At 42.8% G+C, this 25,078-nt stretch overlaps 1 protein-coding gene across 7 annotated transcripts in view; it reads left to right on the top strand.

Annotated features, from left to right (window-relative positions):
• ARIH2 (ariadne RBR E3 ubiquitin protein ligase 2) overlaps window positions 1-25,078 on the top strand; it is a 46,151-nt gene that overhangs the window by 7,193 nt on the left and 13,880 nt on the right. For 6 of the 7 annotated variants that reach the window (XR_011003073.1, XM_068202059.1, XM_068202058.1 and 3 more), the window contains 12 exons: window positions 9,676-9,743; window positions 11,425-11,488; window positions 16,094-16,241; window positions 16,757-16,878; window positions 17,773-17,882; window positions 18,717-18,834; window positions 20,348-20,398; window positions 20,499-20,520; window positions 22,036-22,187; window positions 23,267-23,410; window positions 23,761-23,829; window positions 24,756-24,839. Coding sequence is in view for 6 of the 7 variants with exons in the window: in XM_068202059.1 (XP_068058160.1) it covers window positions 9,676-9,743; window positions 11,425-11,488; window positions 16,094-16,241; window positions 16,757-16,878; window positions 17,773-17,882; window positions 18,717-18,834; window positions 20,348-20,398; window positions 20,499-20,520; window positions 22,036-22,187; window positions 23,267-23,410; window positions 23,761-23,829; window positions 24,756-24,839 (1,152 nt within the window). In the remaining variant the exon portion in view is untranslated. Of the gene's footprint in view, window positions 1-7,100; window positions 7,124-9,675; window positions 9,744-11,424; window positions 11,489-16,093; window positions 16,242-16,756; window positions 16,879-17,772; window positions 17,883-18,716; window positions 18,835-20,347; window positions 20,399-20,498; window positions 20,521-22,035; window positions 22,188-23,266; window positions 23,411-23,760; window positions 23,830-24,755; window positions 24,840-25,078 lie in introns of those variants that run through there. The other variant, XM_068202061.1, reaches the window with a different exon arrangement.

Raw genomic sequence — 25,078 nt, 5'->3', positions numbered from 1 at the left:
TGTCAGGTGGGGAAATCTGAATAGAAGCATTAGTGCAAATAAGGCAGCAGCAGACTAAACCAGCTGTGTTGTGTGACAGGCCTGCAGCTACATTAGTGGTTATTCCAGAACCATACAGAACTAGAGAGATTTAATAAGTGTTACTCTGAAAGTTTCTCCTTAATTTTGGTTTTAGTAAGAACTCTGACTTCATGGGCTTTCAAGGAAAAGAGGAGGAAATCTTTGCTCCTTGGTTAGTGCTGTTAATATGAAGATCTGAGGAAGGTTCTGCTAATACCCTGACTAAAATTAGGACAGGCTATCTCTCTTGAAACACACCAGAAGAAAATCTCAAACTAAGAGACTGGTGCTTCTCTGACCAAAAGGCCTGTGAATTGAAGCAGGTCACTTTTAATTCCTCAAAAGGTCACTTGACCACAGTCAACACTCGTGAAGGACAATGCTCTCGAAAGCAGAGTGGCCTGTATTGCCTGCAGACCAGCAAATGAATTCACAACAGTTCTTTTTAAGAAACAAATATAAGATACAGTATCTTTCAAAAAATAATGAATTAAAATGGTGTAGTAGTAACTTAGCTTTTGAGATAACTCTGTCAGTTGTCACTGAGTGATTGTGGGTCCTGGAGTGGCTTATCAGTGCATGCAAACAGTGTGATACTCAGCAGTTGTACAAACAAAGCTGAGCCTGTCACTGGCAAGCAGTTAAGTGTATGATGATGTCATATTGTTTTTGTTTGTTAATTATGCTTCCTGGCTCTGCTCAGGGTCTCCATACATGTCTGGAGTATCTGTAATGTTTCAAATAACTGGCAATGGTTTCTCTGTTTCAGTGATGAAGTGGATTTTTCTAATGTTACATTTTCTTTTTGATAAACCACTAGATAAAACAATTGCAATTAGAATTTTTAAAAAAAACATTGACTTTAGGTGTTAGCTGATTGTCAGTCATGAGGAAGCTGTGATCTTTCCGTATATACAAGCTAGCAAGGGAAGATAGTCCTGTGGTTCTACAGGCAATTGGAACTGATGTCTTTCTACTAAAAACAAAGGAATTGTGAGACTGAAGAACTTAGACTTTTCACTTCGCTAATTTGAATGATCTGCTAATATTTATCAGAGAGCAAAAAGCTTACTTCCTGTGCTTCCTGAAATTACAGCTTGTGATGTGGGTGTTTTTAGCTCTGTCCTTTGAAGAGTAAATCTTGGTAGATGCAAAAAGTATTTGATATCATGACACGATTTCGTTAATCTATGTTATCTCTACTGCTCTTTCAGAGATAAACCAGTTTTTCATATATTCTGGCTCACCATACTGATGTTGCATCTTTTCATGGAACCAGATTCGGTTTTACACATGAAAACACAGCCCTCTGAGCCTGCTCCACACACTCAAATCGTGCTGACACAGAGCAGTTAGTTTGTAGAGCTGCTTGGTGAGAGCTGGCAGTGCTCCTTTGGAAATAGCATCTCCAGCAGGCGCGGGGTCGTGTGCGTGGGGACTGGCAGCCTGTGTGAGCAGCCCTTCCTGAAGGAGCCTGGTCCCTACAGCCACAAAGTGTCTGTAAAGAGCCACATGTCAGGACGGTGGGGTGTGTGTGTGCCCTGCTCTATTGCTGTTCAAACCGTGGCCCGGAATGTGCTGTGGGGTGCTGCTTATCTGAGCCGACCTGCAGCGCCATCCTTTCAATGCCATAATGACTTCACGGAAAATGTAATGTAAAATGTAAAATGGCACTTACTTCAATGTCAAATGGCACCGTTAAAGCCTCACTGTGCCTGGGTACCTCAGATGCAGGAGAGGGATTAAAGGCCCTTGAAGTATTAAAATGCATGTACATAAGAGCAGTGTTTCTCAAATTAAAGTCCATAAGCACCAACATTAGTAAGCAGTAAATATTTAAATATAATTTTTTGTAAATGGCAGAACCTGATAGGCAAATTTGACTTTTTCACAGAACCCCTGTGGTGCTGTTTGACAAAGATAACACACTGTTTCCAAGTACCCCTAAACCCCCAGATCAGTCAGGATGTGCAGGTTTTATATCTATACTGTGTTCTGTATTTTAACAGCAAGCCAACATTAAGTGGGGCATCCAGTCTGAAGCTGTAACCCTTAGGAGCACTTGTGTTTGAGACATACCTTTGTCCTTTACCTGTTTTTTTGCTCCTGAACAGAAAGATCCTGGAAGTTCTGCAATGCAAAAGTTGTGGTTTCGCCTACAGATTCACAATGCCTGTACTTCAGTAGTATCAAGAGTACATAAGTGTGTCTAACTTCAGTGTAACTCTCTTCAGTGTGTTTTGTTTTGGCTCATAAAAATATTTTTGTTTTCTAAAAAATATATTAAGTTTTTGTAAACTTAAGTTTTTGTAAACTTTAAGTTTTTGTAAACAAGAGAACTGGCTGGAGAGCCCAGACATTACAACCTTTTGACATTTTCCTGGAGTCAGTTGAGGAGAGAAAACAATTTTGTTACCTATTGCCCAGGACTGCTGAAATGCTTAATTTGACTGAAAAAATGAGCCACAAATGTGGAGGGTGATTACAGCCCACACATTTCTTTGTGATTCACACCTTAAATGTATCTTACAAGCCAGTATGACTCTGCAGTGAGCAAAATAATCTGTTCATAGCTTTTGATGAGTGTGATCTTGGTGGGAGGTAGAGGCAAGACAAGTCAATAAAAATGCCAAAACAATCTTTCGGTAACTGTTTCATGTTGCAAGCTTACAGCTGGACATCATGATCACAGGAGTAGCATGAAGCAGCTGAACACTTTTCTAAATTTATGCTGCTGTGCCTATTAAGGATGGTGCAGCAGAAACAAGCTGTGTTGTGTCCTGTGGAACATTGTTGTCCAAAGCAGATGTTCCTCCTCTTCATCTTTGTATAACAAAAGTAAAATGCCCTTAGAGCTGGGGTTGTTGAGTGAAAGACTGTGTTATTTGGGCCTGAGCAGGGATTACTCTGCAAAGTTACCTAAGCCCTGCTCCACTGAGGCTGCGTGCGCACACCAGTGCTCCCAGTTTGGGGTTGGCTGCCCAGTGTCCTGAGCCACTGGTCACAATTATGTGGGTTCAGGTTATTACCAGACCTTTGCTTCTTCCCTGTGCACCTTCTGAATCATCCTCTCTGTCAACCAGAAGGAATTGCCCACGGTTGCTGTGTTTTGCTGGGAGAGCCCCTCGGCAGGGGCTGTGCAGTGGGGTGTTGGCAGCGTTCAAGGAGCACAGTGCAGGACACTGGTGTTCTCACACTGTGTTGCTTGAGGAGGAATAACTGCAGGGAGGACAGCTGGGGAGTCTCATGTCAATCTTATATCCATGTGCTGTCTTACGGCTCTCTTCCTGCATTTCTTTTGCTCTAAATCTTTCAAAGAAGGGATCTCATAGCTGTTTTGTAATAATGCCTTCTGGCATACCAGCTTGCTTAAATGTTTCTGTTCTTTTAATATTTATTTCTGAATTTCCCCAGGAAGAATAGCCTAACAGCTTGAGAAATACGTATGTTGAGATTTCCTAGCTGAGTCCTACTGATCCTGTTTGTTGGCAGCTGTAGCTCAAATAGTTGCTGTCCTTGTGTAGGAGAGCAGATGGATTAAAGCCATGTGTAAATGTGGGGAAAGAGCTAGAATTTAACCCCAGATCCCCTTTCTTCAGTATGTGGCCAACTGGGTTATGCACTGACAGCTCCACAACCATGGTGTAACACCAGCAGTGTTTGTCATTCCCAAACTGCAGTCTGCCTCCTAAATATGCTTCTAATCTTGCAGACTGGCACCAGGTCTCTGCATGCCAGAAGGTGAGTGACAGGGTACAGATTAAAACCCGGTGATGAAGCAGAGCTTGTGAAGTGCTGCTTGACAAAAACTTTCCATGGTATTGAGAGTGCAGCTACAGTCTCTTAAATGGCATTTCTTACCTGCTGCAGCCTGTAGTTTGTAATTGGGAGGGGGCCTGAAATGTCAGACAAATTGTAATCTATCCTTTGCATGAAACCTAAAGGTGGAGGGCTTTTTCTCACTTAAAAAAAAACCAACAAACTTGCCTGAACACAAGAAAAAAGAAATGCAGTATATATGTTTTTGTTTTAAGACCGGTTTTCCTGTTAGATGAAATTAATTTGAGTTCAATTTTGAAAGCAATCTTCTTATGCTCAGAAACCCGTAATAGATATGAAAGATTTTGCTACAAGACTTTGAACGCTTGGGGTGTTTATGGCAGGTGATGTGAATCATATCTCAAGCCCCTGCAACCTCATCCGTTTTCTACTAGAATTACATATTGGAAGTCTGCTTACAGGAGGTAGATCATAGGACAAAGTATGGTCCAAAAAAAAAGCTTTGGGTTGCCCTTTCTTAATTCTTGATATTTCTGCAGTTTTCTGAGAAACCCTACAGTAAAAACAGGGCAATCACATAATTTTTCCAGTGGGGCATGGAGGGAGTCAGATCTACTTTCCACAAGAAAAACAAGTATAAAATGAATTTTTTTCCATTTGTGGCTTACTTTCCTTACCTCAGCAAACTGAAGTAAAGCTTGTCTGAAGGGATTTTTTTCTTCAGTGAAATTACTCAATACAAATTATGGTTTCTTTCTGAGGTGTTAGTGCCAGCTCAGCTCAGTCTCTATTTTGCCATAGTTTCTCACCAACAGAAACAATTTCAGAGGCTTTTGCTCTGTGTGCCTTTCCTGTTGTAAGGAATTTTAGTGTTTTTAGAGGTTTGGATGCAACACACAAACTTGTGTCTTTTGAAGTTCATCCTTCAACAGAAACTATTTGTGGATTAAAACAAATGCTTCTCAAGATTAATCCTATTTGTTTAAATCTATTTGTATAAAAACCTTTGATTAGGTAAAATAAAAGAAACGGAAGCTACATTTCTTTATGCCAGATTTGTGTTCTTGTTGGGCAGACATTTCAGTGCAATCCTGATCTAACAGGAATTGTCAGCTTGGTGCAAAGCCGTGGGATGTCAGCTCCAACCAGACCCTATCATCTTCAGCTCATTCTGAATTGAATCTCTTTAAGAATCATGTGATGATCGTTGTTTTAAATTCCTGATACCATATCTCTGCAAAAATGAGGATTGAAATGCACCTCCAAAAAATAGGCCTTCCGTTTGAGAAAAGTGAAATGAACTCATGAGATGTGCATGTGATATAAATGTGCTTGAGCAATTTCTGTAGAATATAAGCTCTGCAAAAGATGGTGTTTTTTTAGCTTTTAGGAAACATTTCTGTCTGAATTAGCAATTGTCAAGGTGGCATGGTTGAAAAGATTGAAAAGATTTTCTGCTGTAAAGAGATGAAACATCAGCTCTCCAAACACCTTGACTTATCTAAAGAAGCAAGTTGAGACAATTGTTTTAGAGCCCTCTGAACACAGCAAGGGACCTGCAGAGATTCTTTGCAAACTCTTTTGATATTGTCTCATCCTGAAGAGTGCCAGACTCTCTTTCACACTTCAGAAGTGTGAAAATTTTGCTTATCTTGGAGACTAAAGAACCTAGAAGATAAATGGAGATGGAAATAATAATGAAAAAAAAATATTGTGCACTCTTCCAGAAAATGGATACATTTGTGTTTGATGCAGTGGTATTATGATTTTTTTCCCACTTTCAGAATCTGATTTTGTTCAGTACTATGTAAAATCTTCAGACTTTTTTTACAGCTCCTGTAGAGTCTTTTCCTAATGCAGAGCAGCTTCCTCTTGGCACCGTTGCTCTGTGCATAGGCGCTGCGCCCCTTTTCCAGTGCACTGATCAACATTTGCTGCCCGTTCCTGGCAAACAACAGCCCTCCATAAGTCAGAGTTAAACTGGTGGAAGTCTGGAAGAGGCTTTGGAGGTGATAAATCTCCTGTTTTAAAATAAAGCTGGAAATGGCAGATTGGATGAGGTTCTGTCTGTTTAGCTTTGCTGCCACATCATGGAGAAAGAAGTCTGGTCTTTAGTCAGAAATTTTCCTGGTTCAGATTTGAACTGGGCTTATCTTTGATATTAAAATTTTAAGCTGGTGGTGGAGAAATGAGACTGAGGAAAAGAAAAAAAATCAGCATGAATATTGCTTTCAGCTTTTAAACTTTAAAAAAATTAATCCCAAATAGAGGAGTTCAGGAGAAGTCAGGCTATATAGAAGCACTGGCATAATTGATGGGTTGCAGGCAAATACTGAAATAGTGTAACATATAGAATAAGCATTCCCCTTTGCACTGGGGTCTGTAGAAGTATTTCACTGAAAGAAGCTGCTGCCAGCAGGACACCAAATGGGCTGTGTTACTGCCTTTTTTGGTTCTTAGGATTCTGAAATGAGAATAGGAAAGTTTAAACAAAGCAGATAATTTATCAGAGGCATAATTTTTTTAATGTGTTTTGTGTCTGAGACAAAGCATTACTGTTCCTGAGATCTTGTAGCACCCGGTGATTGATAGGGGACAGAATCAGTGTTCTTTCTGAAATGTTTTGTAAAGTTTGAGATACTTCATTGGGTGAAACTTCTGACTGTCAAGGAAATGCTTCATTGGACAGTGTGCCAGCAGTATCAGCTTCTGCACGTTGCTTCTTCAGTGCTGTAAGATAATGAATATGTACACATGGACCAAACTTCTGATTGCAATGGAATTTTTCTGTGTTCAGCATGTTTTTGCTCCTGCTTACAAAGAAATAGTTCAACTGTTCTGGGGTGTTATTGTGGAAGAACTGGCTGACTTGGTACAATCATTCAGTCATTGTGAGTATACAGTCATTGAGGAGAGGCTGGGGAGTGCTGCTAACAGTAGAAGCAGGCTTTTGTTAAACATTCGTTTTTCTTCTCATGCTTGTTTTCTGGAATCTCCTCAGTAGTGTTGGGCCCTGATGGTATTTACGTTTGTAAATTCTTCTGAATTCCCAGCCTTGCTGTCGGTGAGCAGGACATTGCATGTGGTGAGACTCCACTCAGCAGGCACAGCCCCAGCGTCATCAGTCGCTTGCTCCTCTCCCATCCCTCTTCCTTACAGTTTGAAAGTTACCTATCTTTAATCTGTAAGAACTGGTACTTCTGTGCCAAGAAGACTGCATTTGTAGCTGCAACTGTCTGATTCTGGGACTTCTGTTTTGCAAGATCACATGCGCTCTGATCAGGTCGTATCAAACATTTTTTTGCTTCAGGGCTTTTATGAAAGTGGTCTAATGTCATGGATCAGGCTTTATGAATTGAAAATTTTTATTTTTTAAATTCTTGTGTGCTTTGTATTCTTGTGTGCTTTTATGATGAAAGTACTAAAATTAGCACTAAAGCTGATCCAGTCAGTGCTCGTAGTTGGAGTTAAATAGGAATAGTCACAGAAGATTTGTTACTCTTCTAGATCTGTTAGTCTGGCATCCTTCTGGAGCATTAATTCCATATTTTGCCTGACATATAATTTGGCTCAAAAGCATTTGATTCTATTAGGATAGTTTGTTAAATTTCAGAAATGTCTGCTGGTATTTGTCTTTCTCTTTCCATCCATCTTCCATTTTGAATGTACTTGACTGCTCCTCAGGGAACAAGAAACTCCATTGAATTGTGATGCTGCAACAAATGCTGTACCTCAGGCTCTGAAAATCCAACTGAAAAATACTCATTTTCCTATGTTACAAATCAGCTTCCCGTTTAAGTCCAGCAGTTTGTTTTCTTCTGTCAGTTCTTCCTTACTGCTACTGAGAAATAGTTTCATTACTGCTAAAGAATGATTCATTAGCGTATGGTTTGCATTTGTAGGAAGCCAGTCTTGTAGAGACCACATTCCTGGTGCTTGTTTGTTTTACAGGCTCAAATGCAGATGTTTTCCTTGTACAGACAAGTCAGAGGTGTCTGTTTGGGTCTGCCAGGCTGGGGGCTTAAGATAACAACCCATCCCAGGCTGGCAGTGTCACTTCTTCCATGCAGACTGTGTGTGCTGGCAGCAGCAGCCCTGTGTGCCACGCTCCATCTAATCACAGGCTTCTGTGCTGGGAGGGAAGGCGGTGCTGCCTGGCAGCCTTTGTTTTCAGAGGGTCACATCACATTGCTGCTAAAGTCGAGGAAGGTGACGTGCCAGACCTTGCACAGCATGAGCTAAATGCTTTGGTTTTCCTAGAAAAAGGGTTATTTGTATATTGAAAATCGCTCTTATGTTAGTGGGATTTCTTAGTGGCCAGCAAAGTGGACACATCAGAATGTAGAGATGGATAAGAGTCAATTAAACACCACATCTGCTTTGTGTGTTGGTGTTGCCCTGGTTTAATTCACTGACCAAACTGTCCAGCACTGAAAAATGCCAGTGCAGGATCCGGGCGGTATCATGTCGCAGCAATAGGTCAGTTGTGTTGTGAAACTGCACCTCTTCAGCAGGGCTGACATAGGAGAGTAATGAATATGCTGCTTCTAGGTGTGCAGAGCCTGACTGTTTTTGTAGGAGTTTTTCCTTGCCTGTTTTCATTGCTGTTTTTCCTTCCAAGATTTTGTTGGTGTGCTGTCTCTACTACATCACATCCTATAATTCACCTGTAGCAGGGTTCAAGAAGGCCTGTGGCATTTCAGCCAATGATTGGGACTGACAGCTTCTCTAGCAGAAAAAAAAAGGCAACTTTTCCTGCAGCTAGAACAGAAGGAGTTGTTTTCTGTGAGCAAAGCAGAGAGATGCCTTGGTGACAGCTCATCTTGGAGTGCAGGAGGCAGAGCCCTTTGGTGTCAGAGGGTGAGAATGCAGAATGTGCAGACACTGAACTTGCCCAGGAGCTTCCTAGCGCAAATAGCAGTGAGAAGACAGGCATCGTCAGCCCTCTGAATTCCCCTGGAAAGGGTCTGTTGTTTGGAGGACACCTGCTTTGTTTGAACTGTAGGACCTGAAGGGCTTGAGAAGCAGGGTGAAGGTCTATCAGCTCAGCAGATGTCTGTCGTCTTGGTGGGTAGGAGTCTTTTTGTGCAAGCAGAGAAATCTGTTTTCTTCTGAAATAAACTAATATGTAAAATGAAGGAGAACTTGTTTGCTTGTACCCTTGTAGCATGACTTTAAATGTCATGTTGCAGTATCTGATGGTGCTCAGGCTAGCAGGGATTGTGCTAGTGTTTGCCAAAAGTCCACGTAATGCAAGCAGCTTTGCATGGAAACAAGCCCTGTCACAGTAGTTTTCTATCTTCCTCTCCACTCCAGCATGTAACTTTCTTCTCTACAGTGAAGGGCTGGCAAAATGTTTTGTATTTTCTCCATACCCTTTGCTGTTACAGTTTGCCTGCATTTGCAGCCTGTTGCTGCTTCTCCACCTCAGTAAGGGGTATCTGTCTGCCCTGGGGTTCCTATTTTGCATTTTTGGTGAGGACCCTGATTGCAGTCTAGTGTGGCCCTCTGGAGTGGTGGTGACAGTCAGGGCTGGATGTGGGGCTTCCATGAGCAGTTAAGCTAATCCAGTGCATTCCTGATTCCTTCCTCTCTGTGCTGTTGTAACAAAGTACACGAGTTAGTTTTTGGTACACCCATACTTATTCCAGCTTTTGTATTGCAGATGTTATTGGCTTTGAGCATCATGTCTAACAATTTAATGTGAATTGATTATCACTGGGGTATTGTACTGAGATTGTACAATTTTTATATGAAAATCATACTCCTAAGCAGAGGTGTGGCTTCAAAATGTGCAAAGTTTGACCTTTTTTTTTTCTTTTATTTTCCATCTAGGTATCACATGCTGTTGCAAAGCTAGTATTAGTTAGTTTCCACTGGCAAATCTCAGAGATTTTGGAAAGGTAAGTGTAAATAGTCTTATCTCATCTGTGCTTAGTTCTTCTCCCCCTGGCTTTGTAGAAACGCTCAGGGTGCTCCATAGGTATTTTTGGCAAGAGTCTTTGGACCTGGAAGCAGGACACACAGTCCATTTTAGGGAGCAGAGGAAAGCTACTGATTTGTTGAGGCTGCACTGCCTGTAAGAAATTTTTAAACAGGGAGAGGGTAGTAGTGGTAAATGCCTTTCAGTTTAGGAATTACCTTTATGCTAGGAACCCTCTAGATAGATTTATATTAAATTTTGAGATAGCAGATTGAGAGTGTTGCATCTATATTTATTTAATAGACATAGAGTTAACCTATGTTCTGCTTTGAACACAGGAGCTGTAAATCATAAAGGAGCACTGACCCTATACTGATGTAGTCTTTAGTAGTACATTCACACTGAAGTTTTTGTTCCTTTTGATGTTAAGTGATGTTTTTTTCCTAAGCTGGCCAGCATTTGGAGAGCAGAAGAAAATAAAGTGAGAGAACTGAGCACTGCAGCTCCCTTGTTTGGTCAGTGTCACTGTAACAACGCCCTCCAACTGATTTCAGAAAGAGGGTTCGGACTCGGCCCAAACATCACACGCGGGAAGTGCGTTGGGAGGCACTGCTGGCTGGCAGCCCCACCACAGAATACTGGCTCAGAACTGAACATTGTCTGAAAATAGAGAGCATATCAGCTTGACTCATTCTGTCCAGACATTTTTGGCCCTGTAGCCAGCAACTTCATCCAGAGAACGTATGGAAAATGCATCCTCTCTGTGGATGCTGTTGCCTCCTTGGTTACCCTGTATCCTGTGAAAGCTTTTCTCTGGGGTTCAAGGAGGGTGAGATTCCTGCATAGCAGCTCGTGGTGATCATGCAGGTTAACTGATGAGACTTAAACAAGAGGAAATTTGGGGAAGGGTTTACTTCTAAAGTGATGAATTTGCAAATTGTTCTCCTGTTGATCTAGTCCTCAAACTTCTCTCTTGGTACAAAATGACATTGTCAAAAGAAAGCTCACTAGTACAACTAAGAAGTGCTGGTGAGGAGGGAGTACTTACAGCAAGGCCACAACAGTGATGCTGCTGTTTCTGAATTCAGTGAAATACAAACATTCATCTGCAAAGGAAATCAAAACAGCAAAATGTGTTTAATTCTATGGCTGCTGATAGACAGCTTCATATGCCTAAAGGGTGCTCATCTGCCACAGAGTAATTACTTAACTAGACAACAGTCTGGAGTTAAAGTGAGACTTAACCACGACAGCCTAATTTTACAGAGGAATAGGAAGACAGTTCGGAGCCTCACTGGTGTGTGTTATTGTGAACAGTGGCTTAGGACTACTCTAGGAGAGTTGATGGAAAATCTTGGCTTAAAAATAATTTTTCAGGGGAGGGAGATAGTTGTAGAAAAATATTCATGAAGATGTATAAGGGAAATGTTAATCCAATACCAGGAGAAGTAGTATTCCTGGTTCTGAGTAAACTCTCACAAAGTTTTGTTGAGGGGAGCTCATATGAAGGAGCCTCACACTGGAGGCATTTCCACTTTCCTTGTTGAAACCTACTCTACTATTTGCACAGAGACGACTGTTTATTCAGGCAAGAAGGATCAATTTAACAATGCGAAATATATTCAGAACTTGATTTGATCATTCTTCAATTGCCTTTTCAGGCACAAGTCTAATGCTGCCCAGTTGCTAGTAGAAGCTCGAGTTCAGCCCACCTCATCCAAACATGTAAGTATGCGAACTATCCCGTCTGTTCCCTTGGCAGACACCTCTGACCCCCGCGTGGGGGATTGCATTACTAATGGCATCCTCTGTCCAATGTTAACCCTTTGCAAACTCTGGTCTGACACCCTGATTCATTGCTGGGTTTACTTCTGGAACGAGAATGCATTCAAGAGGTCTCTAATGTATAAATAGCAGCTTTGCTGTTGGCTTGCAGGTAGTGTTCAAGAATTACTTTCTTCAAGAAAATTAGGATCATTTTTTGGCACAAGTGATGGCAGACAATGGAAGGAGCAGAGTGCATGGGCTTGGCTGCCTCTTCTGATTCTGTTCTCTGTAAAAAGACACTGAAAGGAAGTTCTGGCTGCACAGAGTGAGCAGAGCTTGTCTGTGTCTGGAACAGATTTTAAATTTTTTTTTGTTTTTTCTTTTACCTTTTTTATCTATTTGCAGTCCTCAGCTCAGGGATGCTTAAGCTACATCTCCTAGTGAGTTGTGTTGCTGCTGAGTCAGTCAGTGCTGATATTTGAACCAACAACTTGTTTTTCGTAGCCAGGGCTACACAGATCTTCAGATATTCCCCCCCCCCCCTACTTTAAATAGAAACTTCCTGTTGCATGTTTATAGATTTCATTCACGGTGGGTGTCTTGGTACAATGCAGAATTACCCTAGGAACACATTGCCATGTGTCAGATTATGAGTGATAAAATACTACATCTGGGAAGCACTCAGGGTTGTGAGGGAGAGGAGATCTTAAAAGCCTGATTTGTCATCTGAGCTCTCTTGTAACTAGCAGATAGTGAAAAAGCTAAGCTGACAGACGTGTAAGCTTCATGGGCTCAAATCATCTGCCTAAAGTCCAGGAAAAAAGTCTTTTTAATTTGACATACCTGCAAATTAGTCTGCGTATTTCAAGATTTATCCAAGTCTTGTATCAGCTGTCACTTGAGTATTCCCCCTGCAATGGGCCATTCCAACCTCCTTGGCAGGCGACATGGAGACCACTGGCACGTCATTTCAGTCAGGGTCCTGGGTTTGGACCGAGCACTTTCCCTACTTTAATTTACAATTACTTTATATTTTGCTCCCAGGAGGTAGGAAGTGGTATAGGAATCTTTTTCACCCAATGTGGCAACCCAAAGCAATGCTTGAGGCAAACTTCTGTACATACTGCAAAACTGAGACTAAACATTACAAACATAAACATGACAAAACAAATATAAACTGAGATTAAATGCATGCAAATAATCGATGCAGTGAAGAACAGTGTAACTCTTCAGTCCTGTTGCCACTTCATCTTCTCATGGCCAGTCATCTTCTCATTAAATACCTGTAAGAGGAGACAGACCAGAGGAGACCAGTCCCGCTTGGACTGGTTTTAAAAAGAAGGAACTCTCCATCTGGTGTTAATTTTGTGTTCTTTGCCGTGGGCATCTGTGGCTACCCATGGGATCCCTGAGCTTTGCCCTTTGTACAGCAGTCTGACTCTTCATTTGCAACACATCCTACCTGTCTGCCATAGGTTACCAGCTGCCTTAAGCTTCAATGAGTCAGGCAGTCATTTAATCAGGGGCATTTATTCTCTGGCTCGGCAAACAACAGCATGGGAGAAGACTGAGAGATTGCAAGACCCCTCTCGTGTATCAATTGGATGCAAGCAGCCTGTTGCACACTCTCAGTCAGATTACCCAGTGCTGGAGTGGGAATGGAGATGGGTTCTCCCCTCTCCAAGGGTCTAAACCTCCTGCCCAGTGGGCTGTCCTTTGGGTCAGAGACCGGGGCTCTCTGCCATTATGCATTGTGAAGGACACTCTGGGACCCTAGGGTCCTTGTGTTTCATCCTCCAACAGCTTTATGCTGTCTCCCCCATCAGTGAAATCCTCCACACATACTGTTTCAGTTTCCTTTGCATGCCTGCTGTATTTTTCTTGCAGCTGAGCCAGCTCAGTTGCAGAATAAGGTATTTGTTTAGTTGTTGCAGTGGGTGCTGCCTCCTCACACTCCATCTCATAAACAGCATCAGTCTTTATAAGTGGGCAGAGTTTAGGGAGAGGTTGGGGGTCTCGTTTTGCTGTATCAAGCTCCTCCCAAGGATAAAGGTAAGTGACATCATTGTCAGTAAGGTCCATCTCTTTAGTGAGTCTGGAAAGCCCCACCTCATTCCCCAAATCCTCCCCCTTCAAGCAGGCAATCTGCAAATGTAATTCTTTCTATTACAAGGGATTCATTTCATCAAATATGCACATTTTCTGTTAGTCTCTTTTCAGCATTTAACTCATTATGTGTTTTCTGCTGGGCACTGTGTTCTGCCTCCATGGTCACCTGCAGTATTTTAGCCAATTCAGTCAAAGACCCTTCACCACCTTATCTCATTGCTTAGCTCTGTACTTATCTCCTTGGGCATCTTTTAAAGCAGCTCCCAAAAGTGTGCAGACTATGGATTTGCCCTTACCAATTCTTTTTCTTCTTTTTTGCTAAATATTGTCTTTTTTCCACAAGACCAGTCAGAGAATACCAATTTTCCTCAGCCCAGCTCTGTCCATTCAAAGCTGGACAAGCTTTATAATCCTTTAGCAAGTCTAGCTGAAGGTAGCAGTTGAGATTGCACTTTTTAGCACAATCTCTCTGCTGGAAAATTTGGCTTTGGCTGAATAACAACTTTCTTTGTCCACCACTCTGTGTGTTGTCCCAGTAGAAAGTAGCTCCTCACCACCATTAAGGACTCCCAGCTCGCTGCACCTGTCACACCCTGAGTTCTCTCAATGAGTGTTTGAAAGGGGTTTAGGTACTTTGATACCTCTGGGCAGAGTGCAGAAGAAGACAACAAACTTTTCAGGAGGCTGAACAGCAAACTTTTACTTACAAACGTTGAACCATAAAGGACTTGGCAAATATTAAAGCAACATCCAATTAAAGTAAGGCAAAGCACTGACTTAGCAAACTCTAATCCATCCAGATTTCAAGAAAAGGAAGTTAGGAGAAGAAAGAAAGAAAAGAGAGAGATAATAGTGACCACCTTGGATCCAGTCAATCTTAGCTGTAAGGTCCAAGGCAGTGGGACTCATCAAGGCTGCACACTGTTATGGCCTTTTTTCTGGTCCCTCCCCACAGGTGGGGCTTTCAGTGGTCCAGTGGCTTGATCCACTTTGGGCCTGGACCACAGGCTCCAGGCTCCAGTGGGTGGGATATGGAGCAGTGACCACCCCAGCTTCACAGAACTTGTCCTGCCCCCACCCAAACCCACACTTTAGTTGTTTTGAGCTATTAATAATTTCTCCCGTCTCCTACAAACTGTGATTTTATTTTAGGAAGAAAGATAATATGGTTAAAAGGTTAAGTTAAACCTGATTTGCTAGGCAATTCATTACAGTCAGTGTGTGCTAGAGCAAGGTGCTCTGTGCTTCAGCTCGTAGTGCAGAATGATTCTGGGGACAGATGCTCATAGTGAGTGTCTGTAGAGGGACTGACTCCGTCGGGAGAAGCTGTAGTGGCGAGCTCAGAGAGGCAGTTGCGAGAGTTTGAGGTAGCACATGTGCTCTTCAGGCTGAGCAGCTGATCCAGGCTATCAGTGCCATTACAGACTCAGTGAATTTTGTTCTGGTCTGTAAGTGAGGCCACTTAGAACAAATTTGTATTACTTCCTCTTTCATGTGGCCATGCCATGGATCAAGCTCTGTCAGTCATGCAGCTGTGTATCATGGTGCTGCTGCTCCACGTCTCCAGTGTGCAGAGGCCAGCCTGGAAACTGATGGCAGGCTTACACCAGCTTCTCCACGAGTAGCAAAGTGATTATATGACTTCTCTGTGAAAGGAAAAACTGGAACATAAACTGCAGCTGACAGCTTTGTAGAGCCATGGTTTTGATGATGCTGCGCTAGACCTAGTTCTGCAGGTCCCAGGGGTGAGTAGAGATGTGTTGAAGGCTGGATCTGTTGTCTAGGGATCACCTCTGCACTACATAGCGGGAAACCAGACTACTTTCAGTGGTTTGGTGAAGCAATAGCAGTTCTGCATGATTTGAAATAAAACCCCTTAATCCTTTTCAGCTGAAGGGACGATGCCTGTTTTGCCAAATGTAGCATAGGTAGAAGATAAGAGATGGGAGGTGATAGTTTGTGAATTCCCTTTCCTCTCCATATAAACACCCTACAATTGCGTCTTCCTTTACCCTAAATTACTGTCTGGTAAAAGGGCATTGCTAAGTCTGTTTGCAGTGACAGCTGCCCTCCAGAGCCTGTGGAGATAGTCTGGCTCAGCTAACAAAGAATATCAGAAAACCCAGGGAAGGACTAACACAATGACATATTTCAAGCAAGGTGAGAGTAAGAACCAGAAAAGTAAACGGGAGTTCTGGGCAGCACTAGAGGAGAGGCAGAAACTCTTCAGTGACTGTCAGCTTGTGCTCTGCGAGATGAGGTTCTTGAGAAGGACTGACTGTTTGGGGCAGTGCAGCACCGTAGCACACCAGCTGCTTATGAACCTGTTCTGGCCTGGACCTCCGTGGAGACCATTGTCACAGAGAGGGTGATGCAGGTGTCTGTGGATGAGCTGAAAATGCTCTGGGAGGTCTGGGATGCTTTCACTGCACAGCTGATTTGTCTCTCCCCCAGGCAATGGTACATTCCTCCCACCACTGCGCAGTGTGCATGCAGTTTGTCCGGAAGGAGAACTTGCTCTCCCTGGCTTGTCAGCACCAGTTCTGTCGCAGCTGCTGGGAGCAGCACTGTACAGTGCTCGTCAAGGATGGTGTTGGAGTCGGTGAGTTCAGGATGATGCGGTGCTGGGTCTGTATTTGCCCCACTGGCCATTCTGATGAGTCAAGAGCATGACTGTAACAAGTTAGAAACTGCAAATCTGTTGAATAGAATTTGCATCTGTGATGATGTACTGTTGCAATGCCCCTGCAGTGCTTGTGGATGCAAACTTCTGTTCCCTTTGTGTTGGGGAGAAGCCAGTAGTTGCCAGAGTTGCTTTGGGCTCTTCCAAGCCTGTCTTTCATGTTGGCATGGCAGTAACATGTAATTTTCTAATTTAAGTATCTGACCTTGTGAATACTGGTTGAAGCACTCACTGGTCCTGGATGCACATGTGCCCTGTCATTTTTTGGTGAAGACAGTTGGGCTTCAGCTTTTCAGCAGCCCTGATTTGTTTCACAGTTGTATCCCTCTTGCCACAACAACAGATGGCACCGAGGAAACTGTGTTGAATTCTCTCTGTGCATTCACCCCTTAGTATAAGCTGCACTGTTCTAAGATGTTGCTTTCTCCTCTCAGGGGTGTCCTGCATGGCTCAAGACTGTCTACTCCGGACACCAGAAGACTTTGTGTTTCCATTGCTGCCTAGTGAAGAGCTGAAAGACAAATACAGGCGCTACCTCTTCAGGGACTATGTGGAGGTAGTAGATTTTTTCTGTTTTAAAATACCTTGGGTCAAATGACCAATGACTTGCAGAAATTTTATTTGAAGTGTCTTGCATTTTTGATTAGAACTGCAGTAACTGCAGCAAAATTGTCCTCAATAGGCATGATGTGGCTGCTTCTGTAGGACAGCCTCACTGACAGAATGCTCTAGCAGGTTGCCAAAGTAAATTCTGCTGTAAGGTCATCCACTAACTCCTTGGCTGGTGCTTCAGAATTCTCAGAGTGGTGCAGCTGAGAATTTCAAAACTTCAATCTGATTAATTTAGTCCTTCTTGTTCTTACATAAATATTTTTAGGTTCAGAAAAATAGATTCCTCAACTTAGGGTAGTCCAGCTGAATTGGCTTGCTCAATTACATGTGATGTGAGCTTTCTTGAAATTAAAGCAGCAATTGTTAAGGTTAAATATGCAGGAGTATTCTGACAACTGGGAACAGACAGGGAACACTAAAAAAGCAGCAAAGCAATATGAAAGCATGGTGCCACCTCTTCTGAATAAGAGACCCTTTTGGAAGAAATGGCCACCACGGGAAAGCAGCTGAATAGCTTCTGGGAGATAAGGAGAAGATGGGGAAAGAGCTCAAATGGAGTGAAATAGTTTGTTTACTGTCTTCGTGGGGTTTTGTTTGTTGTGCTTAGTTTGTAACTGTCCATTTGAATTCCCTAAAGAAGCTGTGAGTAACTAACAAACCTCTTCCATACTAGGAAATGCAGGATCTGCTCTGATAGACAAGACCTGGTGACACTTTCCACTCATTTTTAATACAAAATAACTGCTTTGTATGTTTTTGAGGATAGGAATGGTTAAAGTTGAACAGGTAATGGTCTCCTGCACCCACTGCTGATCTTACTCCCTTGTTGTGTCCACAGAGCCATTACCAGCTGCAGCTGTGTCCTGGTGCAGATTGCCCTATGGTCATACAGGTACAAGAGCCAAAAGCCCGGCGAGTGCAGTGCAATCGTTGCAATGAGGTCTTCTGGTAAGAAACAGACAAGGTTACAGATCACAGGGAAAGTGCGTGCTGTCCTCAGAGCCAATCTTTTTGCTTGCCAACAGTTTTGGTGTGTGGAAGTATCTGAAATGCTTTGCTAGAGTTGTTTGTAACCTGAGTTAGCCTGAGTAATTGGACACTTGTGATCTGACTTCTGCAGGTGGTCAGATGTCCCCTTGCTTCCTAAACTCCTGGGAGCTTGGGTGTTCTGACAACCAGGGAACACAACTTGAGTAACCAAGGGGTTACAAACTTAGCATTCTCACATTTTGGCTAGGTTAAAAATTTTCCTGCAGACACAGTGATTGATATAAAGTCTGGTAATAATCATGGATCATAACCTCTTATCTGCTTATCTGCTGGAATTGAGTTTTTAAGTTTATTAAAAACATTTTACTCCCAGTTTAGAGACCCAGCTTTCTGGTATCTCCATGCAAATGGCCCTTACTCACCTGGGGTTGTCCAGTCATGCTAATACAGGTGCCTGATATCTGCCACTGGAGTCAGGATACTTCTAAGTGACTGGTCCACCCCAGAACTCTGCAGTCATGTTAGAGGAGACATAGGTGGGCTCTGGGAAGGGACACGTCAACCCTCAGACACATGGTTTGTCAGGCCTGGGTTCACTTCCATCCTCACTCTGGCTTTTACACAAGAAGAAGGGGAATTGGAGTTCAGTTTTGGTCTTCGCACTCTACTAATACACAAGAGCATTTCCATCCCTTACTGGGCCCCCAGATTTTGGTCAGGAAAACCTCAATCCTTGAGTCATTTCCGTAGAAATTGATATGGTTTTTTTCTTTTTTTCTCCCCCCTTTTAAGCTTTAAGTGTCGGCAGATGTACCACGCACCCACAGACTGCGCTACCATTCGGAAATGGCTCACCAAGTGTGCAGATGACTCTGAAACAGCCAACTACATCAGTGCTCACACTAAAGACGTAAGGACAGGCACCTGCATGTTATTTCTTGTCCTCTAGCCCTGCCTGGAAACCAGCATGTAATTCTATACACACATAGCATTGTGTTCTCCTTTTTTGCAGACTACAAATCCTCACAGCTCCCTAGGGACTGTCAAGAAGCTTCTGTCAGAAGCTACTGTCATATGTGAGCTAATCACATCCCTATGGCAGTGATATAACTCAGCTGAATGCCTTGGGAATGCTGTGTGTGGGAGGCTCAGCTGCCCTCCTGCAGTAAGGACCTGGTGGTCCTTATTCCAGACCTGGTGTGAATGTCTTTGACTGCCAAGTGTGCTGTCCTCCCACAGGCAAAAGAATTGTGGGTACTTTGAAACAATCAGTGGAGATGTATTTAAAATGGAAGCAGAGGCTGTCATAAGTGCAAAGTCAGTACCAAATAAGACACCAGTGGTGTTTAAGCCTGAAAAGATTTGTGCAGTACTGTGAACTGGAGGACGAGGGAAAATGTCTTGATTTGGCAAAGACTGCAAAATGGGGTAGTTGAAGTCTGTAAATTAGACAATGGAGTACTTCTAGTAGGTTTAGACCCAAGACAAAGAAATAGTATTACATATTCTGCACGCTAGCCTACCTACTGTAGAATTGTTGTATAAATATATTATCTTTATGCTCTAAATTAGCCATCTGAGATTGGAACTTTTAATGTCTTCTGGGCATTTTGTGGCCTTCAAAACAGTTTTTGGCTACATTTGTGCTACCATGGCTAGTGGCAATTGTGACAGTGGTGATTAGCTGCAAGCTTCAGTTATGTTTGGAAAGGGGGTACTTAGATGGACCAGAGATTTCAAGTTCCATTCCTCCTCTGGAGAAGGTGTCAGCATGGTGATGGTATTGTTTCTGCTATGCTTGTTTGTAGAAATAAGATTCTATTTTATTGAGCACTGTCCTGGCATACATTTTGCCTGACATGAAAATTTATACAAAGTAACAAAACTCACTTCCTCCTTTTTACCTATGCAGCCCAAAAAATATATCTGGACACTCCAGGGTATCTGTGGATGGGGGTGTGTGCAGCTCTCCTGTGGTTAGGCAGATTCTCTGCAGATAGCTGAGATGTCATTTGTTAGTGGCTGCTGAAGGTAGAATAATAGTGACAATTATCTGTAGCCAAAGTAGCTCTGATACACTGTCATACATGAACTAATTGTGTCCCAGTGCCTGAGTAACTGCAGAGTGGTAACTCAGCAAGACCTTCAGTTTTACATGGAATAACAACAGTAAATTTGTTTTCTTGAGCAAACAGTCCAGTGCTGCAGTGCAACTTACTGACTTTGCCTTTCTGCTGTCTTTTAAGTGAAGCTGTCAGGAACTGGTGGGAAGCAGGGTATAAATGCTAATATTCTCATATAATATTTCTCATCCATGAATGCATATTTTTAAGAAAAAAGGCAGAGAGGAATAATCACACAAGTGCTGTCATTCTTCAGAAGGCTGCTAGAGTTGGATCTAACAATTGTGTCTGTTTCCTCAGTGTCCCAAGTGCAATATCTGTATTGAAAAGAATGGAGGCTGCAATCACATGGTGAGTAATTCCCTGAACACGTCAAACCTCCCTTGTTCTAAGTGGAATATTTTTCCCACACTTTCTGCTAACCAAATGCCTCTTGTCTCTTCTTTTTCAGCAATGTTCCAAATGCAAGCATGGTAAGTTTGGTATGGAAGCTGGTTTCTCTGCAATGTTTGTCAGTGATAATGATCCCTTTTCTCTTTTTTCTTTTTTTTTTTTTTTTGTCATATTAAGACAAATTGTGAACACAGGCTGAAATATTTTCTCCCTAGTAAAAACTGAACAGGATATTAATTACAGATTTCTGTGTGATAGCTTTTTTCCCCCCACTGGCTGTAATCTCAGCTGAGTTCTGCAGTGCTGGTTTGGCTTTTGCCCCTGACATGTCTATTGGATAGAGAAGTCTCCAGAATATTAACAGTGGAATACATCTCACAGGAGAGCTTTCCATATAATTGTATTTGTAATCAGCTGAAAATATTGTCAAATGTAGCCATTTATTCAGATCAGCTTAAGTCCTTCTGCTTAGTGATGGAAATAATGAGCTTCAACTCAGATGAAACCGCAGGAGTTGTGAATTATGTGTAACAGCAGGTGTTGAACTTCTCAGTCTACTCCTGTGCAATTGGCAGCCTGAGTGTCTTTGGCCCATTGTGTGGCCCTACAAAATGACAGCCTGTTCTTGCACTTACCTTTTCATGGCAGAATTAATTTCTGTTGCCTTGGAGTGAGATAGCTGTATTCAGCCCTCCGAGTTAAGTGTACCACTGGAAGCTATTGTAATATCAGAACCTTATTGGGAAGGTGATTAAAGATGACTGTCTTCTCATTTCCTTTGCTTTGGGATTCTTGGCAGCACTGGATGTGCTTTGGTGGAGCTCTGTGACAAGGGGAGCAGCAGCCAAGTGCCAAGATACCATGGTGACTTAGCACTCGAGAAGGCTGATGGACTTGGGAATTACAGTTTTCAGTCTCATCATAAGTAACACAGAAGGGATTCTTATTGTAGCAACTTAATCTCCATCTTTTTTCCTTTGCAGCAGAACACTCAAAGCCTCGCTCTGAAATCAGAAAATTGCTACGTTTTGCTACTTTTCCTATTGCTCTCTTTACTCTGCCTTCTTCCTATTTCAGCAGCTTCTAACTCGAAGTGTCATAAGCCACTGACATCTGATGTTACCTGAGTTGTTCCCTCCTGGAAAGGACTGAGGGCAGACTTTCTTTTGCATTACTTAGTTCACTTTTGGATCCGAATGTTCATGTTTTATTCAGACTGAGGTTTGCATGGGGCAGTGTGCCCATGGTGGGGAGGGTGCAACTCACAAAAGAGACTGGCAGCCTCTTCTCTAACCCAGAGTGACAGTATGTGCAGGGTGCAAGTGCAGTTCTGCCCAGTGGTTTTGGTGTACAGGATGCAGAACTTCAAGATTTACTTTCCATAGTTGAAGGAGAGGCTGCGCAAGTAAAATCTTCAAGACAGGCTGGTATTTTTGGCTCACTGTTGAGTTCTGTTTTGCAAGATGATACAAAATGTGTGTGTTTCTTGGCTTAGCAGAAATATTTGAACACAGATGGGCTCTGTCTCCTGAAGCTTTTCTTTCTCAGAGGTTTTTTTCTGTGCATCACAGTGGGTTTTTTGCTGTTTTCTGCAGACTTCTGCTGGATGTGTCTGGGAGACTGGAAGACTCACGGCAGCGAGTACTACGAATGCAGTCGGTACAAAGAGAATCCTGATATTGTAAACCAGAGTCAGCAAGCACAGGCCAGGGAGGCCCTTAAGAAGTACTTGTTCTATTTTGAGAGGGTAGGAGACATCTCCTTGGCCAGAGCTGCTGTAGCCTTTTAATGCTCCCTGCCTGGTGCAAAGGTCATTGCCAGCAATCTCCATGCAAGAAACTGCCCAAAGAGAATCTCTGCAGAATTTTCAGACCCTGTTGTTTTTCACTCAAAATCCTGCCCTGAAAGTCCCATCCAAACCGGTGATGTCACACCCAAAGCAATTTGTATTCACTCCTATATTCCCTTGTGCTAGAGAAAATCAGTATTACCTGTGTGCCACTGTACCATGCAGACATATATCTGCAGGCTGAGTGCTGCTGCAGTAGATAGATATTGCTCCAGTCATTTCCTTTCAGGACTGGGGAACTTCTGTTCCTTGCAGTATGTCTTTATACAGATAAAAACGAAATAAATTGTACCATGTTCAAGGCTCCATTGGCTGTAGCAAAGTTTTTACTAAAATTTCATGTAGTCACATTTTTAAAAGTTGCCATCAGAGCATGTCTGTCCACACAGCAGGCTCCATGCACCTGGCCATGCAGAGCAACTCTACAGCAGTATCTCTAGAAGAGAATGTGGTAGAGGTTAAATACTGCTGCATTTCAGTTTCCCCAATAAAATGAGTTTATTCTTCACAACATGAGCCAAGTCTTGTCATAAAATAAATGCCTTCATTCCTGGCTCTCCAGACCAACAGGCTTTGGGAAATAGCCATGTTTACAATGTGCACATGGATACTGGAATACACTGAGCCCATGTCAAATGTTAATTTAATCTCTTGACCTTCCTATAGAAATCCTTTAAGTAGAGGAATCACCATGACTTTCCCCCTTGTTAGACACAAGGTCACTGTGTGACCAGAGGGCATTCCCACTCGGAGGAGCTGGGTTTGCTCCCGGTTCTTGCTGCTGTCAGTCTGTTGTCTACAGCCTCCACCACTTGCTACCGGAGGTGCTGCCTTGCCATACTTTCCCACAGCATGTCTTGCCTTGCTAGACTCCTGTCCCACTCCAATTTCTGCTTGCTAGAGCTTGTGCTTTTACATCAGTAGTACTCTGTTCTCATGCTGGTTTTTTCCTTTCCCTGTCTCCCCACCTCTTGCAGTGGGAGAATCACAATAAAAGCCTACAGCTGGAGGCACAGACATACCAACGAATCCAGGAGAAAATCCAAGAAAGAGTTATGAATAACTTGGGAACGTGGATAGATTGGCAATATCTACAGAATGCTGCAAAACTACTTGCAAAGGTGGGTAATTGTCTCTTGTTTGGCTTAGCAAAGAGAATACATGCCAGAATGCTAAATTCATAACACTAAGGAAAGAAATTTAAGAGTTGTGGTTATGTGGGACAGTACTTCTGGTGTAGGACATGAACAAACCAAAAATCATCTAGAAGTGACCCCTGTGAAGTCCCACTCCACAATACACAGACCTGCACAAGTTTTTCCAAGGAATATGTAGGAAATTCTACCAGGAAGTTTCCAGTTGTCAGGAGGTAGCTTCTTAGCCTGTAGTGATTGCATAAATATGACTCTGCTGGCTTCCAAGACTGAGACTCCTGTCTTTTTCTCTCTCTCTTCCTCCCACTCTTGGACAGTGTCGTTACACCCTGCAGTACACATATCCATATGCCTACTACATGGAGTCTGGACCCAGAAAGAAGCTGGTAAGATGTTCTCCTCGTTTTTTGCTGATAACCTTTTGGAGTATAGCTGGCAGCATGCTAGGTTGAATTCCAGAGCTGGGCAGTGTCTGAAATATTAGTCCTGAGTTTGAGGTAAGGACAGGATAAATAGGTGGGTTTGCACCTTTCTTCTTCACTTCAAGTCGACTAGCAGCTCTGTCCTCTTATACATTACATTATTTTCCCAGGGGACTTCACTGCACTTTCACTAACAAGCCATTTATCCAGAATGTTTTGAGGCTGGAAGTGTGCATTTATTTCTTGGTAAGATTTATCACAATGCTGTGGGCCATATTTCCTGTGAAGAGCTGCTGGAGGAGAGCTTTTCCTTGGATCAGGGGGTAGCTTTGCTTTTTATTCCTGCTATAAGTTCCTTGCTGGCTTGGTGCATTTCATGGGCTGAAAAAGTGCAAAAATAACCTTGAATTCAGTGAAGATTTTTTCTTTGACTCAGCTGTCCTGTAAAACCTGTTATAGAATCTTTCTTCATGGCATCATGTGTTCTTTAAGTCTGTCAATAGATGTTCTTTTCTGGATCTGACTGTGCCTGTGGAACAAGTTGCTGCTCCCAGCAGTGGTTAACAATCCCTTCACTCTGCCTGCAGAGCTACTTATGAGAGCATCTTGTGACCTGTTTATGGCAAAATAAGCTGAATTAGGAGATATTTGCCATGTGCAGTGTTTTTAGGCTGACTGGGTTAATTTTGAGTGATGCAGGTTGGGGAGTGCTTACACAAGAAATGCCCAGAAGGGGTGATCCCATCTAGGTGAAGGTGGATAAGGAGGAGACACAAACCTGCTCTGCCAGCACTGGTGTCAGCAGAACACATTTGTCTGCTCCTCAAGTGTAATGAAACTGCTCCACTAAACCAGTTTCTTGTTGATGTCTCTTATTTTGCTCTTTGCAGTTTGAATACCAGCAAGCCCAGCTGGAAGCTGAAATTGAAAATCTCTCATGGAAGGTGGAGCGAGCAGACAGCTATGACAGAGGGGTGAGTGTTCTGCTTGCTTGAGCTTGTTGCCCAGATTTTGTTTCTTGGACTTAACACTTCTGCAGGAGCACTAAGGCTGTCAAGTGAGGGCTCTGAGAAACTAGATCCAGAAACCACCTTTAGCCAGCAGATGATGTAGAAGCAGGGTGCTCACTGCCTTGGGGGAGAGGAGGGAGGGCTGCAGGGATTCTTGCAAAATGAAAAAAGTCCCACAGAGTTCTGGAGGAGACTGCATGCAG

Source organism: Anomalospiza imberbis, chromosome 11 (genome assembly GCF_031753505.1).
Source record: "Anomalospiza imberbis isolate Cuckoo-Finch-1a 21T00152 chromosome 11, ASM3175350v1, whole genome shotgun sequence".
NCBI lineage: Eukaryota > Metazoa > Chordata > Aves > Passeriformes > Viduidae > Anomalospiza > Anomalospiza imberbis.
This window is presented reverse-complemented; position numbering and strand designations above follow the sequence as displayed.